Source organism: Motacilla alba, chromosome 5 (genome assembly GCF_015832195.1).
Source record: "Motacilla alba alba isolate MOTALB_02 chromosome 5, Motacilla_alba_V1.0_pri, whole genome shotgun sequence".
In the NCBI taxonomy this organism is placed as follows: Eukaryota; Metazoa; Chordata; class Aves; order Passeriformes; family Motacillidae; genus Motacilla; species Motacilla alba.
The window spans coordinates 33,228,856-33,248,672 of record NC_052020.1 but is presented as its reverse complement, the minus strand read 5'-3'; the positions used below and the strand labels follow the sequence as shown (position 1 = coordinate 33,248,672).

The 19,817-nt window shown below is 36.2% G+C and overlaps 1 protein-coding gene across 8 annotated transcripts in view; it reads left to right on the top strand.

Annotated features, from left to right (window-relative positions):
• The window catches only part of STXBP6 (syntaxin binding protein 6), a 95,403-nt gene that overhangs the window by 53,652 nt on the left and 21,934 nt on the right, over window positions 1-19,817 (top strand). For all 8 annotated transcript variants that reach the window (XM_038137539.1, XM_038137535.1, XM_038137533.1 and 5 more), the window contains one exon: window positions 18,921-19,051. In XM_038137539.1, the coding sequence (XP_037993467.1) occupies window positions 18,921-19,051 (131 nt within the window). The remainder of the gene's footprint in view (window positions 1-18,920; window positions 19,052-19,817) is intronic.

Sequence of the window (19,817 nt, the reverse complement as noted above, 5' to 3'; positions counted from 1 at the left end):
TTGATGATAGCTTCATATTTAACTGTTTGCTGAAAGATATAGACCCCTTCTTTTAATCTCGTATGTTAAACTGTCATAATTTCAGATAAAGTTACTAGGTAAATATTTAAATTCATTAAATGTCAGAAGGTAGAGGTCAAGTCATATGTGGTATCTTGAAAAATGTTATAGGAAACACAGGTCAAGAAACTGTTTTAAATTACTTTATGAAAGTGATTTAATGTGGTATCACTTTTGACAGCTACATAACTTCTTACTCAAGCTGCTAAGTATTGGTTGTTTTTACTTTTTGACTCTTGAAATAGTTTTAAGCAAGTGTTAAATCAACAGGTAGATGACAGCTTGAACCAGAACTTACAAAACATTAGATTAGGAAAAAGTCTGTCCACCAAATTGATGTTTAACTGATATTTAGTCAGCTCTTATCTAACCTCGTGGGGACTGGCATAGTCCAAGTCATGAAAGACAAGGAATTAGCTCAATAATCTACCAGGGAATGAGTCAGAATGAAAAAAAAATAACTAAATAAAATAAATAAATAAATAAATCAGCCACATACAGGGAAAAAAAATAAACCAAACCAAAGCAAAAAAAAACAAAAACAACGAAAAAATCCAGAACAAGAAATACAAGTCTGAAAGGAATCTGCAAAGCAGATCCTTTAGCATAACTCTTTACTTTTGTTTCTTTGGTGGCACTTTAGGGAGTTGCCATTCTCTCCCTCTCCAATGGCACTGCAGTTTGTGCAGTCATATCACTGATCCAGGTCAGGAGCTGATTCAACTGAAAAATATTTTTCTTTTCCTGTGTTCTTTTTCATCCTGCTCACTCTGCAGTCTGGTTCCACCTGTGACTGAAAGCCAAGGCAATGGGAGGAGGCACCTGACAGCAGCACCTGATTTATGCCATAGAGGTACCAAACTTCTGACCATGACCTCTGCTGCCTCTGCACTGTCGCTCTTGTTTGGTGCTGGTACAAATCCTGAACAAATTGATTCCATGCATTTGTCCAAAGCTGTATTTGATTTTATTGAGACCAAATAGTGTCTTCATAAATAAGTTATGCATTTATTAAAAGTAAAAAATAAAAATATTGTGTGTTAATAATCAAAACAGGAACAATGTGAAATTCACAAGGCTGATTTACTATGCAAGGGCTTCCTAAGCAGCAACTGATGGTGTTACCCAGCTGCTTACTTCAAATGTGCTTCCCCCTTTATACTAAAATAGTAATTTCCCTAGGCCCCCCTTGATAAATCAGTTATATATACTAGGATATACATTTAGAAGAACTGAGTGACATAACAGCCCATTATATGAATGAATATATTCACAAGCAGCAGAGCATTCTCAGCAACAGAATTAACAGCTCACAACCTAAGTAAGTGTTCTGGTTCAGTCACCTAAGCCTCGCAGATGGCTAGCCCATTGTAAAGAGGATATCTGTCTTAAAGCATTTATTTCTACCAGATTTATGTGAAATATATGATTTATTTCCTCAAACTATTATATTTTATTTGTACTGATGAAGACTTACTAAGTATCAACATTGTTGATAGTCTCAAATATTGATTTTTATATGCATTGGAATTAATTAACATGTCATGTGTTGCAAAAAAACATGTATAATATATCCTTATCCTTCTGAGGGGAAATGTTGATTCTGATTGGTAGCATCAGGTGAGTTGGGGAGAACATAGGCAATTATTTTTCTTGTCACTTTCGAATCCTTGCAAGTATCTTATGCTGGGGTATCAGTAAAGGACTGCTTCTCTCTAAAGCAGAGCTATTGCATCAGATAGCACCCTTTTTCATAGGAGTACAATACTAATGGGTGTGTTCCCTTGGCTGGGCACTTACATGGATGACCTTTCTGCAAGGTCTTTTTAAAATTAAATTAATAACTTATGTCTGGGTAATTTGACCAACACAGAAGTGTTGGTCAAATTACCACAGAAGTGTGGAAATGTTTCTGCCTCTTTTTTAGAAATGCTTCCTAAATGCTTGGTATGTAGGGGTGTTGTAGTTGTGAAACATCACTTGGCTGATTATCCATTTCTCCTTAAGATAAATTGATGTGGTTTATTTATTTGCCTTAAAGTAGTCTGATACTGGTTGTATTCTTATACTTTTGCAAGTAATATTCAATACCTGTTAATCAGGGAATGTTCCAGCATAACTTGGCACATAAAATACAACTGAAGCAGATATCCCTTTAAAATGTAATTAAAACCCAGAGACCTTACTATTCCTATGTTATTGTCCAGTAATCCTTGAGCATTTGTAAGCTATTGAGATGCTTCTTTTAAAAGTCTGTTCATCATTACTGTATTTCTTGTGCATCATGCTGCTGAGTTTTACTAGGGAGAGCAAGACATTAAGATGGAAACCTTCAAATGGGATAAGGCTGCTCTGCTCCCTTCCCCTGTAATTTTAGTTCTTGTATCCTTTTAGTCAAAATGCCTTTGCTTTCTTTCCATGATGTAGTTTCTATAGCTATATTCTGGATCACATTCAACTTCTTGTTGGCAGTCTTTGCAATTATACCACATTCAGTAAATCTCTGAAAAGGCTAAATTGACTTCTAAAGAGCTTTTTGAAGGCCTTATTACTGTCATTTTTTGTCCTGACATGCTAATAGGGGCACACCCCTGCACTTTCAGCAGTACCAAATTATTAAGTACTTGAATACCTGTCCCTGTAGCATCTAAATTTTCTAGGGTATTGCTCATTTCTTTTAGTGTGAAATAGCATATTTGTATAGCTGTGATAGAGTCAGTCTGTGGAAAACCAAGAACTGGGATGCAGATGTGTTCCTTTAAGAACTGTTAAACCAGCTGATGCTGCAATGTACTGCTTGTACATAGCTGTCTCCAACAGACAAAACCTTTTTTAGATTCATAGGTAATCTTGTGGATTTAAGATTTTTAGTTCACGTAAGACAAAACCATTGCAGTTTTCTCAAGCTTGAGAGTACAGAAGGGTTCAGTGAGCATCTCTTGCTGATGCCATGGGAGATTTTGCAGCAAGTGTTATGAACAAACACCTCTTGCAGTAGTTAGACAAATCAAATGATAGGTACTAATTACTGTGTCCCAGTGGTTCTCAGGTATTCTCATGTCCCATTTACTGTTTCATTAACAGAGACTTAAGTTTTGAAAGACAAGTTGTTGCTTCTTGAAAAGCCAGTGACAGAAAGTGCCAAGTAAGGAGGAACTCAAATAGGAATGGTGTAATGATTTCTATATGTAATTTTAATTAATTTTTTTAAGTTCTCAAATGATCATGTGAAAAGATGGAATGGGGAATTAAACCCCTTATAGTGAGGGGTCCTATTCTTGATCTTTTATGTATTTTGGGGTAAAGCACAAGTTTGGTTTTAGTAGAGCATCTTACCTAGCAGCAGAATGCTGTTCTGAGTGTAAGCTGAAATGGCTATATTTGCAACAGGTCACTAACTAGGAATAACTACCAGATGGAAAAGGTAGTGGAAATTAATATTTGTAAAACAATGTAATTTCTCATTAGGAGAATTACCCTGTAGGGTGGGCTGAGGGGTTTTTCCCTCCCTTCCCTTCCCCCCTTTATAAGGTGCTACGTCTGACTGCTGCTTAGATAAGTAAGCTATTGAATGCTGATGATTTTTAAAAATTTGTGTTTCTAGGAAATTTCTCTTAAAATTTCACTGCAGAGCAACTTGCATGATATGATAACTGTATTGCTGCAGTCTTGGGATTTGGAAATAACCAGCTGATTTTATGACCTTCACTAGGAGACAGGGTCAGACCTGCAGAAGTTATGACAGCTGTTGACAATATGCTCGTATTGTAAATTCTTCAAAGCTGTGAAATCAAGTCTTTAGCGTGTGAAGCAAACCCTGTGTGTTTTTTAAGTACACAGATTTTTGCATTTTTGTTTCAAGCACTTTTTAAATTTCAATTCTCTTTCCAACCTGTAACTCTAATCGGAAATTTATTCATTCAGTAAGGCTCTAGTATGCAAAAGAAAGCAAAATAAAGGTTTGTTTAATAGGTTTGTCTTTGAAGGGACTAATTTGTGATTTTTATTGCTCCTATGGGAAAATAGTATATGCTTTTCCCCTCTCAAACAGAAGTTCTTCAGCAACCATTCTGTTTAATTTTTTTAGTTTCTAAGGAATTCAATAAATACTCTGAGCTTTCTGGAAGGAAAAGGTCTGGAAATGCACTGTATTTTCTTGATGGGTAGAGGACAGGGAAACCAGCTATAAAGGCACCACATTTGGCTTGCTTTGAATTACCTTTGTCTCCTTAAGCTTAAGGTGTGTGCTTATCTGAAAGAAACAAAACATTAAAGTGATTCATTGTTTACAGCTTATTTGTACAAAAAATTGATTCCTAGCATTGAGAGAGTCAACCACAAAATATAGATGTGAATAATAAAACAGGTTTTGGTGCTATGTAGCGAGTTCTTCCAGGCTGAACAAATCAAAGCAGTTATTTATTACTGAAGCAGAACACAATTTGGCACTGCATGGATGAAATTGTCCTGAATTTATACAAACAAAAAATAGTAGCCTTAGGCCGCGTGTATGAGACAGTGGTCTGAAGTTGTTTTCTCCTGAAATGCTGGGCAGAGACATGAAGCTCTGATCCAGTTCTCTCTTGGTGTCTGGGCCAGGCTGGCTGGGAATGGTGCGGAGGAGAACCATTAGGAGAAAATAGATTGTGACAAAGCTCCTTGTCTGTTCTCCTTTTATCTTGACTTAGGAAGATTGTCATACTGTTGTTGCAGTGGTCTGATAGGAAAGGGAAGTGTTACGAGTCTGAACTGTGCAGACAGGAGTGGTGTGTAATACAAATGTGTGACTCTAAGCATTGAGAAACAGTGATAGATGGGCTGCAGTCCTGGATCTCCCAGCCCCACTTCCTGAAACTGCATAGAGCTGAGCCCAGTAAAGTAAATAACCTTTGATTTGAAATGAGACTTTCACTAGCTCATACCCGTATGCTTTAGACTTCTACAGTGTTCTTTTCACTGCTCAGCATTTTCCTTTAGCCACCTTGAGTCTGTCTTTGTCAGATAATGATTAAATAATCTTCTCTCGGTTTTATATTTCTTTCCTTTTTAGTATTGGATAATATATTTTGTTGAAATGGTAATTGATTCCTTTTTAAATTGATGATAGCACAGTCTTTACAAACCTTTTGATTCATCTGTTTGGTTTCATATTTCTGGTTTTGCTTCTAAGCTTGAATTTTTTAAGTGGAATTATATGGATTTGTTGCTGTGGTACCAATAATGCCTTGTTCATAAAAGATTCAGCAGTATAGCTGGCTTCCAGGCTAGGTTACTCACTCTTGAATATGTAAAATTGTCTCTGCATGAGAAAATGGTATTATACAGGAATATTGGTTAAAGGGGTTTTTTTTCTTATGTAGATGAGAGTGGTCTTAATAGAGTTGCACTGAGAAAAGAAGCCTCTGATCGTGGCTGTGCAGTACTAGTAAGTTCTTTAACCATGGCAAGGGGAGGAGAGGAGCACGGGGCAAAAAAAGCACAGATAATTCGGTGTTAAATTCTCTATATTTAGAAAGAATGTAAAAGGGTGTTAGAGTATAGAAGATGATGTGTTTCAAGATAAGATACACATTTTTCTTAATTTTTGGCATAACTTCAAAAATATGTATCCTGGCCAAAAATGCAAAAATAATCAAACTCATCTAAATCGAGATGGTCATAGTAAGGGGCAGAGGAGAGCAGTCTAAAACCTGTTTACTAGAAATAGCCATTCTTTGGCCTTTACATAAGTCATTATTCTCTGAAGTAAGTTCTGGTTCAACTTTTTAAGTGGCATTTAGGCATTAAAAGCTAGAAATAAATTGCTTGTAATGCTTACATTTATTTACTAACTGTCCTGTTACACTGTTCTCCAGGACTTTTTTTTTATAAATTTGAGGATTCCAAATAAATCTTAAACAACATTCAGTGGTACTGCTAATGACACTGAAGTTATTTCTCTTCTTGCTTTGGCTGAACATTGTTGTTCTTTTGCTTCTTTAAGCCATAAAACATTCAATCTTAAGTCTTCAGTATAGACAGTCAGGAAAGGATTGGTATTGATTGCATCAGTTGATGAGTGGGTATAAAGGCCATGTGTGTAAATTAGGATTGGACTGGGACTTACACCTCTTGACAGCCTGTCGACCAGCTGGACAGTTCGCAGAATATATCATAGTCTGTGGAGAGGGACTTCATGTCTTTGGTCTTCAGTAAATGCTGAAGTTTTCAGTAAAAATAGAATATCTTTAGTTAAGTCAGTTTTACTTTTAATATATTGATAGTGATACACTAGAAACTTACAATTTCACAGTATTTAATTTTTTTTAATCTGAGTCAACGCTGTCATTTTTTTTCTGTGGAATTATAAAAGTGTTATTCACTAAAATGAATACTTTTGAGGGATCAATATTGTAATTTAAATCTCTGGACTAAGTTGTTGAAGCTTAACCTAATAGACAAAATCTGCAACTTTAAAGGAAAACTATTTTCTTCAGGAAGTTTTGACCCTTTTTTGTTGGTCAGCTCTCATCATATGGCTTTTGAATTTTAAGTTTAAAAAGTAGCTGTATGTGCCATTGATCTATACCTTTCTCTTTCTTAATGCTTTTAAGCTCAGAAGTCAATACATGTAAATTACATTCTGAATGTTATGGCTTCAGTTCTTAGTTGATTGTTTGATCACATGGCAAAGGTAATTTCAAAGGACATGAGGCAGTAAACTTTTTTTCTTACATTGACTTAACATCTGTATCATTAATTGATTTACCAGAGAATTACTAATATTCAGTGAAAATACATAGCATTACTGACACTGCTCTAGTATAGAGATTGACACCAGAGAGGTATAAAATGCAGTAAAATTTCAAAGTATCCTCTAAAATATGTCCTTAATTCATGTAGAATAAGCAGAAATAGTTCATGGAGTATCTTAGGGAAAGTGCTTTGATGTAACTTCTGATCAGGCTTCAGAATTTACTTTCTTAAATTGCCATAGCTGAGTATGAGTGCATGTGTTGCAGTGATACTGACTTGCTTTGTGAATGTATTACTCAGGACAGTCACGTGCTTTTGTCTGCAGCTATTAATAATTTCAGTAATGCAACTGTATTTTCATTTAAATTTTTATAATATAATTTTATATTGGACTTTTTTATTTTGGAAAGTTCAGTTATTGTCTTTTGAGGAGAGCATGGCTAGATGCTGGTCTCAGTAGCTACCACTATAAAGGTTTTATATGTTCAAGAATTTCTGCAAGCTTAGAAATAATTTTATTTCACAAGGAGGAATGGCTTAAGGAAACTGAAAAACCTATGGAGGCATTATTGCTACTCCTGTAGCTCAAGTTAAATCCATTCTGTTCATGTCTTAAACAGCAAATTTTAGTGTAGTTCCAAGCCCTTGAAAAACATATTGATACATTTAAACTAAGCAATTTACAGTCAAAATGACAGATTTTCTTCTTTGCTGCACCATTTGTCTGGTTTTATCAAAGAGTATTTATGGATGACTCCAACAGGTTAATTACAGGACAGCCTTCATGGATTAGGCAGCAGACAAGCCAACAGTCATGGTGATTCTTGACTGTAACTGTGCAGTGGGAAGAAGCTGTTAACAGCAAATTTACAAGCTATGAGGCTTAGAATAATAGATTATATTAATACTGTGTATAAGAGGACAGAAAAAATTAAGCAAATTATCTAATATAGATAAAACTCAGAAGAGACAGAGGAGCTATTCTTTGAGGATGGGAATTTTCTGTATTAGAGGTATATGAAGCAGAGAATAAAGAAAAACCTCGCAAGAAGTCAACCAACTGACAAAAAATACCTTTTTACAAAGACAACTGCAAATACAAAAATGTGTGTATTACTATGTGTTGCGTGGTAATAAATTTCATACAAAAAAATAGCAATTGTTTTGCATATGTTGAAAATCCAGTTGTTAGTCCTGGTGTTTGGAGATTCTTCTGTTTCTTTATATGTTTAATTTTGAATGGAGGGAACAGAAAAAATTTATAGTCTGGTAGAAATACTGTGCATTTTTTCTTTTACTTTATTCCCCTACCTTAAAGTGCTTGCAGTTTTTACAGAGTGGTCGGCACAGTAAACATGACTGACATAAATGTTAAGAATATAGAACTTGATCCAGAAGTAAATGCTGACAGCAAGAGGGCAGTTAAGTTGAATAACAGAGTTATTTCTAAATAGTGTGTCATTTCTGTGTATTTTTAGAATTCATTCAAGCTCTCACTATAAGCTTATGGAAAAATTACTTAAATTGAAAATTGCAAATCAAATTTAATTTGCAAATCTGCTCAGTGCTAGGCCTTTAAACACTATGTTTGGTCTGATTTTAAGTGTTAGACCCTGAGCTTTCAATAACTAAGTAATGCTAAAGTAAAATATTGGTGCGGATAAAAGTTATGTGTTACATAAAACTGACACTAAAAGACAAAATATCTATATCTCATAACATTAATGTTATACATTACAGCAGTAAATTGATGCTTGTAAAGGAATTTATGAATACCTGAGTAGATCTAATATCACTCCCTTAGATGGGAATAGAGTCATGTAACACAGCTTTCACTGTCCTCGTAGGCAGACGGGGTAATTTGTATAGGAGAGGTGGAGCTATGAGGTGAGAGGAAGAGCTGAGAGGAGCTCGGGGCTCGAAGGTGTGATTCTGTCTACGCAGCGGCTCAGTGTAGTAACAGGATGGTTGCTGATGGCATGGTGGGTGTGGAAGCTGATCCTGAAGCCAGTCCTGGTTCATTTCCTTTTCCATTACTAGCATAATAGGATGTGCTGTCTCCCTCAGGTTTGCAGGTGATACCAAATTGGAGGGGAGGGAGGTAGGACTTTCCATAATGTGGCTCTACATATGGGAATGGGGCAAGAGAAAGGGACTTCCTGATGTTTGGCCAAGACAAGTGTGAAATTCTGCATTGAGGCTGGAATAATCACTGCCTGGGGTGGAGGGCTGCCTGTCAAGTCTGGAGAGGAGAAGGAAAAAACACCATAAGAAAGTGAAGTTCTTCATTTGGTTTACTGTCTTTTGCAATTAAGTAACCTCACTGAATGATTATGTTTGTGCCACTTTGAGCAGAGGTTTGACTAGGGGACCTTGAGAAGTCAGATTCACTTTTGTGACTAAGTTGCATAAATGAGCAGGCAGCTATGAAGGAGCTCTGGCATGTTTTGACAAAGTAATTCCAGTCTGTCATGAAATCAGGAATGTTTTGGTAATCTGAGTGCTGTGTACAGGCTTCTTAGAGTCATGATGGAATTGGTACAAGCAGCATAAACTTTTCTGCAGAAAGAGCAGAACATTAGAATCATATTAAATCTCTGTCAACAAGCTGGATGCTTTCCAAGACTGGCACGTAGAAGTGGACATTTTTTCCCTGAAGATTGAGTTTGGATATCTCTGTTAGTCCTGAACTGACTTTGCTTTGAATGACAAGTACAATACGTAAGAATGAGGATGCTGGTAAATGCAAGACATCTTGTGAGAGATGAGTGTTGCTTGTAGGATCAGTTCTCTGTATGTTCAGATTGTTGGCAATTTTTCACCGCTTCATCATACCCAGGCTGTGTTCTTATGGCCTTTTTCTTTCTTTTTTTTTTTTTTTCATTACCCCTCCCCTCTTTAAAGTGATTCTACTGTATTTCTCCTAGTTTGGAGAATTATCTGTCCTCCAGATGCTAATATGGTTTAGGGCTTTTTTGCAATATTGTAACATTTTATTTTTCCTCTCGTGATATATGGAGAAGCTTTTTTTAAATTTGACTGCAGTACTACTAATGTTCTCTGTAGAACCACCCACCAAGACAGCAGGCAGCTCCATCCATTATAGATCTTGTACCAACATTCACAGCATGGCTGGAAGTTAAGGGGGCATGTTTGGTGTCTCAAGTTCAAACTGCTTAGTGTCCCAGTTAGTGAAACCACTTTAAATATTTGAGATTATAGATCTCTCTGATCCAGACTTTTTATATGTTTCATGCCTGTTCTTTGGGCATTTTTTTCTCTTTTCACAGTCTTTCAAAGTGTTGCATTTATCTGCTTCAGAATATCTTTAGTCTTAACCTTTTGAATGTAGCAGGAATCCAGATCTGAGGAGCAACTCTTCTTTTTTCCTTCCACCTGTTTTTAATTTGGCTATAAATATAAATGTATTACTAATACAGAAGATCTGCAAAAGAGAAAAATTGGATTTTCCCCTCTCAAGGGCTGTTATTAGTGTACTGTGTCTAGGAACACTATGGGTATTGCTTTAAAAAATGTATACTTCCCTCAGTGTAAGTTTCCTTTACCTTATCCTTTGCGAACTGTCAACTAATTTATACTTTCCCTGGCTGTTTTCTGGTAGGAAATAGGTCCAATACAGTCAGGCAAAACACATACCTTCCAATAATTCATACTTACCTACTTGGGCAGATAAAATCCTGTTCAGGTACTTGAAAACAAAAAAACCAAGCAGTAGTGCTTTTAACAGACATGGGTTTACTTCTGGCTTCATGGCAGTTTTTTGTTTCAGATTGGGTTTTTTTGATAATTGCTACTTGGTAGAGTGAAATTGGAATGTACATCTGTAGTAGTAGCTTGTATTGTTGCCACTTACCGTTTGTGGACAAAATTAGTTCAGTCCACACAGACTTGTTGATGTCTTCAGTATTGACCTGGAGCCCAAAATAGAACTTTAAAATGTTTCCAAACTGAAATTTATTTTTTCTTTTGGCTTTATATCACATTTCAGCTGTACCTTTAGGTACCTCCCTAATGATATATTTCTGGGGTGTATTTTGGTTTGGGGATGTGTGTATGTGTGTGTTTCAATTTCTTCATAGCTTTAAGTGGTTGAAGTCAGACAGACTTTTTTAGTTGCTTATATTGAGATTTAGATGTTTTCATACCACATGTGTATGTGAAGGGTTCTCTAGAATTCTCTGGGACAGTCCAAGTTACATGTGTATGGAATAATTCGCCCACTGCTGTTCTGACTGAGGCCATTGTATAGCAAAAGCTGTGGATTTTGTCTTGACTGGCTGTAATAGTCCTTAAATCTGCTCATGGAACGTTGGTTTTTTTTAGTAGCACTCTCATCTGCTGTATTTTAGGTCATTGATTCAGTGCAAAATCAAGAAAAACACAGTTTTCTAAGTACCTTTAAAAGCTCCAGTAAACCCTCTTTCCTGTTATATCAGGATTTTCTTAGAATGTATGATCTTAAAAGTTGTTGGCCAGTTTGTTTCAGAACCTGAAGCCTCTCAAGTTATCTGAGCAAGCTTAGAAATGGAGCGCTATTTGTTAAATACCAGGCTCCTTGTATGAGTTACTGAGTAAAAAAATCAGGCTTTAATTTTCCTGAGCCTCTTCCTGCCTGTCAGGGTACTTGCTGTGAAGTTCAAACATTGTTTTCAGGCTGGTGAGGTAATTCCGAGTGTACTCTCTGCTAAGGATGCACATCTGTTAGCTTGCACGGGAATTATGCCAAATTCCACTTAAGCTGACAAGTACTTTTGTGGTATTGATTTTAATTGGTTCCTCACAGTTTCAGGTGCTGAAGTGACCAAAATGTGATAAAAGGACAACCCACACATGTATTCACTATGGTTTGTGTCTTAAGCCTTGATTTCTAAGCTAAATTGAAGTGAGATTTTCTGCAGTGTGCATACATGCTTACAAGGTGATTTTAAAGTATGTTTGCTGTTCAGCAAAGTCTGTGTAGAATGCTGCCTTCCTTTTAAGGAAAGGAGAGCAAAGAAGATTGAAGGTATAAGTGATCCAGAAAAATAGAGTGAACTGAAATTCTCAATCACCAAATATTCTCCAATTAAGAGACGAGGTTCTATCATGCCAGTACAGGGTGAACTACTAAAATGAAATGCCCTAGGTCAGGATCAGCCGGAACTCTATTCTAATTGTGAGGTCCGTGATGAAGATTTTGGTGTCTAGGTTGTAAGAAATTAATCATTCTTCCCTGGGACCTGCCTGGAATATCTGTTATTTTCCCTATAGTGACCCTGCTTTGGTAGATCTGCCTGAGCACCATGCTGTCCTCTCAACAAGGTTTTAACTAAAAACACACACAATAAATCTGCTGGTTTTGACTAGAAATATCTTGAGTCCTCAAATGCAGCTGACTGTGCGCAGGAAAAAGGAGGTGGGAAAAGTTTGAAAGTTGGCTGCTTTGCAATATAAAGTAGTAAAAGGCAATTCAAACAAAACCTGGAAGTTCAGTCATCATTCTGGAAGTGAAAATGTGTTTAATAAGATTCCTTTGCAGATATTTGCAGTTAAGCAGAAGCTTTCTCTCTGGCAACAAAATGAAGTCTGCCATTCTTGCCACTGTTACCTACATTTGTCTATGTAACTGTCACTATGAAAGGCAGTTGCCTTGATATCAGTAACTTAAACTATATTGCTGTAGTATTTGAAGAATAATTTTAGAAAGAATAATATATTGAAGAATAATTTTAGCAAGTTATTAATTTAAAACTGAAAGATTTTGATATTTATAGCTTTAAAATTTTGATAGAAATGAAGGATGAGTCTTCTGCAATGGATATGGATGATGGGGGGTTCAGGTGTTTGAATAGTCATACAATCTGTTTTTAAGGACAAGTATTTACATGGATCTGTGAAAAAATAAATATTTCCAGGGGAGGAAACCAAAGGCAAGGCATTCTGCCTCTAAGCAGCAGTTTTTTATTAATACAGTCATGTTGGAAGACTCTCACTTCAGGCTTATAACGCTTCATGGTGTCATACGCATGAACAAAAAAAATATTTTCTCATTGCTACTCAAAACAATAATTTTTTATTTTTCATTTTAAGTCATCAGAACACTTTATCTAGTCCTTTATCTTGGGAAGATAGAGCACATATCTTAACCTGAATTTCCAGTTCAACCAATTTTTAGTACTTGATTTTTCTTTTACTAGTCAACAGATAACTTCCATGTAGAAAGAAAATGTATTACTTACATAAAACTTCATTTTAAATGATGTATGAATATACATTAATTAAGAGAAAGGCATTTCATGCATTTTTATCCTGAAGCATTAGGCTGGTAGCTTGTTATGGGCAGTGATGCAATAGAGCTGATTTAAGCAGAGAGATGATGCATATTTTTATCTGAACTACTGGGAAGGGCTGTGGGAAAGCCAGTATGTGTTTAGACTTAGGAGTAGTTTGCCTCTTTTGTATCTGAAAGCTTCTTTTTCTTCCAATTTGATGTCAAAACATTATGCTGTGCCTAAAGAAACAGAAGGAAATAATGTTTGGTTACACTGTTGTGTATTTAGGGCCATTTACATCCTCATGTCCTATTTGGCAAGTGGAGAAGGTGGGACTGTGCTGCTTGTCCCTGCTTTCAGCTCCTTAGGTCCCAGATGGTGAGAAAGCAGCACTGTCAAAGGAAGGAAAGAAGAAATATGGGCAAAAATAGGAGATGTCATTCTGAGAAGTCAGGCCTCAACTTGTGAACATTTTGTCGCCTGGCAAGACTTGACCAGCAAATGGGAATTTAAACCTGCCCCAGTTTTAGCTGGTTTTGTTTATTTTCAGTGAGACGAGCTGTCTTTTGCTGCAAACAAATCCTTTCTTTTCTCTGTACCTAAAAAAAAAGATTAATCCTGAAAGTGGCAACTTAAGTGTAAATTCTTTTTGCCGCAGTCTTCTCAGAGCATCCCTTTGTATTATATATAGATCATTTTACATTTATATATATATATATATATATACACACACACATATATAGAAATATATAATATATATATTATATATAGATCGTTGTATTATATATAGATTGTGTGGTGGGTGTGCAAGAAATAATAGTTGGACAATCACAGTGGGAAGGCTCAAAGTTCTAGAATTAATTTAGACTGCACATCAAATCAGTATTAGTTGAAACTGTTCTGAGAAAGCATGAAACACTAAAAGTTTTGGTGCTCAAACTCAGAGCTGGAATTGATAGGTAGCAAAGCTCACAACCATCATGCAAAGCAGCCTGGAAACAGTTTCCTAAAATTCTCATGGTATACTCAGACATTTTCATGTATATCTGGCTTTTCTCAGACCTAAATAAGTCAGAATGCACCTGTTTGCTCCATCTTAATTTCCACCTTGATTTTTCTGATTGTCAGAAAGGTATTGTAGGAAAATATGGAAGTTCCTTGCCAGGACCATACTTTGGGGACCATGTCACCTCAACAGTAGTAGCTTGAACTATCTTGTAGCCTTGCAGAACAAAGTAATACAAACTTCTACTGTCATAAGGGTTAAGGGGATGTGTGTGTGCGTGTCCTTTCCTCTGCCTAGTCTTCATTTCCTTGCTTTGGGAAGAAAAAAGGGAGGGTAATATTTTGAAATGGGGGAAAACAGTTGTAAAGTTGTCTTAGTGACAGAAGGAAGACCTTATTCTGAAGGAATAGAGGTAGATCATCTTTTCTTTCCTTTTGCTTTGGAGTTACATAGGTAAGAATAGCAAATGGGGGCCAGCCCTCATAGATATCTTAATGTCTTTTCTTTGAGCCTTTGTACTTTGACATTTGAAAGAAGACCCAAGAAATTTTTCTTTCTCAAACTTCTGGGGCATTTCTACAAGTTTCTTGTGCTTTATCCTCTGAGACAACATTGCAGAATTGAGTAGGAACTGAACAAAGACACAAAAAATCACCAACCTCACAAAGTCTTCCAACATAAATTGCTGTAGCTGATTTCTCACATTTTCTTACTTCACTGATAACTGTATGTTGCTTAAAGAGAAGAAATCTTATTTCCATCTATGATATGCAGAAATGCTGTATCAACCTACCATTTTTGATGGGTTCCAAATAAATGTATTTTGTCCACACTGCTACAGCTTGTTATTTTGAAGTCATAGTGTTACAGATTTATAAAAAGGCAAAGCAAACAAAAAACCGTCTTAAAATTGAAGCATAACTTAAATATTAGCTTTTATTAAGATAGATGATGATTATGTAAGATCTTAGCAAAAAATGCATAAATTATTTGTCGGAGAGGGAATGTGTCTAGGTATATGGAATTGCTTCCACATTTTTTCATTTTTAGAAAATCCTTTTTACATGTTTGTGGGATAACTCCCACTCAGTGGCTGGTGAAGTGCTCTAGGTTTTTAAGCAATATAATGAGCAGCTAGTGAGGATGGTTTTCCCAGCTGCCAAAGGGTTTCTCAGAGTTACGGTGACTGCCATATTACTGTCAAGCTGTCATGGACTAAGTGATGGTTTTAAAGCATGTTTGGTGGGTTTGTGAGTAGCTGGTTTTTTGAATGCTATAGAAATGCTGTTTCCTAAAATACTGCCACATGAAAGGTGAAATGCAACTAGATCTGTTTGGCTGTGCACAGTAATCATGAGTGTGAGATGCTGTTTTCCCAATAGGATTGCACCATTTAGTTTAAGACTGAATTTCTGCCTAAGGTGATGACATATACCCAAGGTCCTTGTAGGTTCCTCCGCAGAGGAGTAGCCCTCTTGGCCTCTCCCAGAGTTATGTGGTGGATGATACAGAAACAATCACCTAATCAAGATGCTTTTATAGTTCATCACTAATAGGCATTTTTGGGAGATGATGAAGTTTGGAAATGTAATGTGAATTTTTCACTGCAGTACAGAGCACTAATGGCTCCAAATAAAGACAAAGCTGCTGTTTATTGATTTTTAAAAATGCTATATAGAGAAGTTTGGAGAAATAGATTTTGGGTATGTCAAACGAACTAAGTTTCTGGAGATGCTGATATTAGACATTTAGTGTTTAAATATAATCTGTAAAATTTTATATTCTCACTTTGAAAGATTAATGTACCCTGTTTTCAAAAGCACTTGAATGTATGTCATGTATAAGCCTCCAGAACAATAGGAAGTTTGCTGTATTAAAGTTTAAGGCTGTACATTTTGTGATTGGTTATCCATGAGACTCTTGAGGGAGAAAAACGTCTAGTGCTTCCTGGTGTCAAACCCTTTGTTTTGCAGAGCTGCTAGTGTTAATTATATGTGTCACTTACATATAGTATGCACAATTTTTTCTTTTTAATACATAGATCATTTAGCAGTAGATTATTGCCCATTTTTCATGGAAAGAGAAAAATCCACAGGCCATAAAAGTTGAGCCACTGTTAGATAGCCTTCAATTAGTACTGATTTGTAGAAGATATGTGAAACTTGGTCTAGTAGAATGCTGTAAAATGTTTGAATACATACAAAGAGTAAATTTAGGGAAGATAGGCATATAAACTTGTACAGCTTTTGGGTTCATTTTGCACTCACAACTGTGTAGGATTGAAGTAGAAACAGAACCTGTATATACCCTGTAGGTATAGAAAGGTTTCCTGACACCCCTGCTTTATTGGGACTGCTACATCTGGATGCATGGGCCATGGAGCGAGCAATGAATCTTTAACAGTAATCTCACTTCTTAGTAATAGCAGTCTTCGCATTTCAGTTTCTAGTCTAAATTTTGCTGCTACCTTTGTGATACTACGTTAATCTTCTGTGTTCTGTACCATTTGATGTAAGATTCTAAAAACCTTCTTCACCACGTATCAGTTTGGCACTCAGTGCTTCCACTGTCAATGAGATTTCTGGCAACTTGTTTGCTACATTCTTGTCAATAGGTTGATCAATATACTGAGTCCAGCTGTGCTTTGTATTCCAAGGTAGCTTCTTAAAAACAATTATTTCCCTCGTGGAATGCTAGTATCTTTTTTTTTTTTTTCCTACTAAAATTTCCTTGGAATAAATTTTCTGTTTATCAAGTTTAGTTCTCATAAGGGTGTTTGGACTTTCACAGACACACTCAGAGCTGGAAACATCTAAATCTGAGATACTGAAAAGAGCTTTTCATATTAATCTGCTTTTTGCTAATGTATTCCAAAGTACATTTAACAACAAGACACTGATCTGTATGTTTTAAAATTTTCATCCTAAGAACTAATATTAACTTTTTAACTTCATGGAATGATAAGGTATTACATCAGTATTTACTTAGTGTTAACTGTGTCCCTGGGTGCAGAAGTGCATGCAGCATGCCTTTTCAGAGTGGGAAGCCTGTTACTTTTCCTGGTTATTTGGGCAAATTGGGTGCACAAAAATAAGCAATCTTCCTGTTTAAGTCTTGATTATTTTAGAAGCTCTCTTTGACTGCCAGCATCTAAAAGCAGAGAAAAGCAACTTTTCCAATAATACTCTTATTTGGTGGACCATATGGGTAAAATTATTTTTGGAAAGAGTTTAGGTAGAAAAAAAATAGATGACACACCAGCTTTAGTAGATCATGCAATACAATGATTATACAAATTATCTCTTCACAGAAAGTGGAAATATGTTTGGGAGTGACTTAATGTACGGGAACAGATAAGTGACATGTAAATAAAATGCACATTTGACTGCAGAAAGTGTCTAAAGCTGCTTATAGAACTCCCGTGGAGTTACCCTGATTAAAAGAGTATTTGTTTAGAGAAAACGTCTAATGCAGGAAGTCAATTTTCCTGCTGTTGGAAAGTTAGCCTTATTAAGTACTCTTTGAAAACACAATTCTGACTTAATGATGCAGTAATTTGAGCATGGTATTGCCTTTTTTATTCTTTTCCAAAATCAGAAGAGTCTTCTGTTTTGTGGTTTTTAACATGCATTTTGTTTAAAATAAGTAATACATGGTTGTTGTTTGTGGTACCTAATATTTGGAAGGGAAGGTGTCAAAAAAGCTTTAGTTCCTTAATTTTTATACCTGTGTTTTTTACAGACTGTTGTCTGACTTGGTGGATTTACTGTGTAATGAGTACATATACCTATGTCTCTTGGCTGGCAGTAAAATGTCACAAATGTTGGTGGTGTTACACAAGCTATGACCTACATGTACCATGTTGTGAGAAGACTAGAACAACACTTTTTTTTTTTTTTCAATCAGCAATATGAAATTCAGTCTAAAGTAACAGGTTTTTGTAATAAGGTCCATATACTTGTGTGGTCATGTGGTTGGGTTTTTTTTCCTTCTCTGTTTTCCAAAATTGAGAAGATGAGAAAGAAATTATTAGTACACAGTGCTGAATATGAGAAACTTAAGCAAATTAGCATGGGGGAAAGAGAACAGTAAGGTAATTGATGGTGCACCTCTCCTATGGAGAAAGTCTGAGAGAATTGGGTTTTTTTCATCCTGGGGAATGCTTTGAAATGACCTAATTGCAGCCTTCCAGTACCTGAGAGCCTCAAGAAATCTGGAGGGGGACTTTTTACAAGAGCATATTGTGATAGGACAAAGGAAAGTGACTTCACACTGAAAGAGAATAGATTTAGGTTAGATATTAGGAAAAAAAGTCTTTACTGGGGGGATGGTGAGGCACTGGGACTGGCTGCCCAGAAAGGTGGTCAGTGCCCTGTCACTGGAGATGTTTAGAACAGACTGATGGAGCTCTGAGCAGCCTGGTCTAGTGACAGGTGTCCCTGACCATGGTACAGAGATAGGAACTGGATATTCTTTAAGGTCCCTTCAAACCCAGGCCATTCTGTGATTCTGTGATTGTGAGAATGAAATGGAAAGACCTTTGTTGTAGTGCTGGGGTTTTTTACAGGATGTTGGTTACTTAAGTTGATAATGGCTAAAATATATCCAATTTTGAGTACTAAACAGCTTGTTTGGCATCATACCACCATTCTGTGAATAAGGAATATGCTTCTCAGTATGTTATCCTGGAAAGATAATGCATTCTGCTGTCAGAATCAGCAACATGTATTTGCTTTGTGAGACACTGTAAAAAATACACCAGCAAAACAGCTACTGATAAGTGAAGTAAACAGCATGTTCCTGAATCACAAAGCCTATTTCAGTTATATGTTTTTCTATATGTTCAGTGACAAACAAGAAACCAGCTCAAGCATCTATTACAAAAGTGAAGCAATTTGAAGGCTCCACATCGTTTGTCAGGAGAACGCAGTGGATGCTCGAGCAGCTTCGCCAGGTCAATGGTATAGACCCTAATCGGGTGAGTTTGAACAGTTTTCTAGAAAATTAAAATTGAGCTGTTATGTAACTGATTTGGGAACCAGACATTCTTTCTATTCAAAAGGTATCTGGAAATATAAGATACCGGTTTAAGTGCAAATTCTCAAAAAAGAAATAGCTAAGTAGAATATGTGAAGTAAATTTTAATGGCAAACATGGGAGGAGACTAAAAGTCATGTGGAGTTTTTCTTCTTGTTCTTCCATACTTACTGCTTTCTCTTTTCTTTGTAAAGAGCAGAGTAAGAGCCTTGTTTGCTTCAGCTTTAAGCCTCTTAGGGTCTACTTTGGCATGCTGCTGTGCTGTGAGATAGAGCAATAGGTAGAAGTAAGTAGAGAGGAGGTTGCTGAGATTCAAGCTTGTGAAATCTTGTGATCCTGCATTTTTTCTAGGACAGTCCTTTCCTCAGATGTTTCAGCATTCCTTATCTTATGCTAGAAAATGTGGTAGTGTCCTTTAGCTGCAAATGGCAAGTGAACACCGATTTAAACAAAAAACTACCAAAAATAAATAAAACAAATTAACCCTATATTAAATAGCTGTGGAATTATTCCTTTAATTTGGGCTATGCAGCTCACCTTGAGCTATCTCAAGACAAGGTTGTGTGAATGTGTTAGGCTTATGAATGCAATTCTCCAGTACTAAAACAACATAATTAGAAGTTTAAAATGTGGCTCATATTATGTGCTCACAAAGTGATTTTGTATTTGTTTTATAGCAAAATATTTTTGTGACTAGCTCCCTTGTT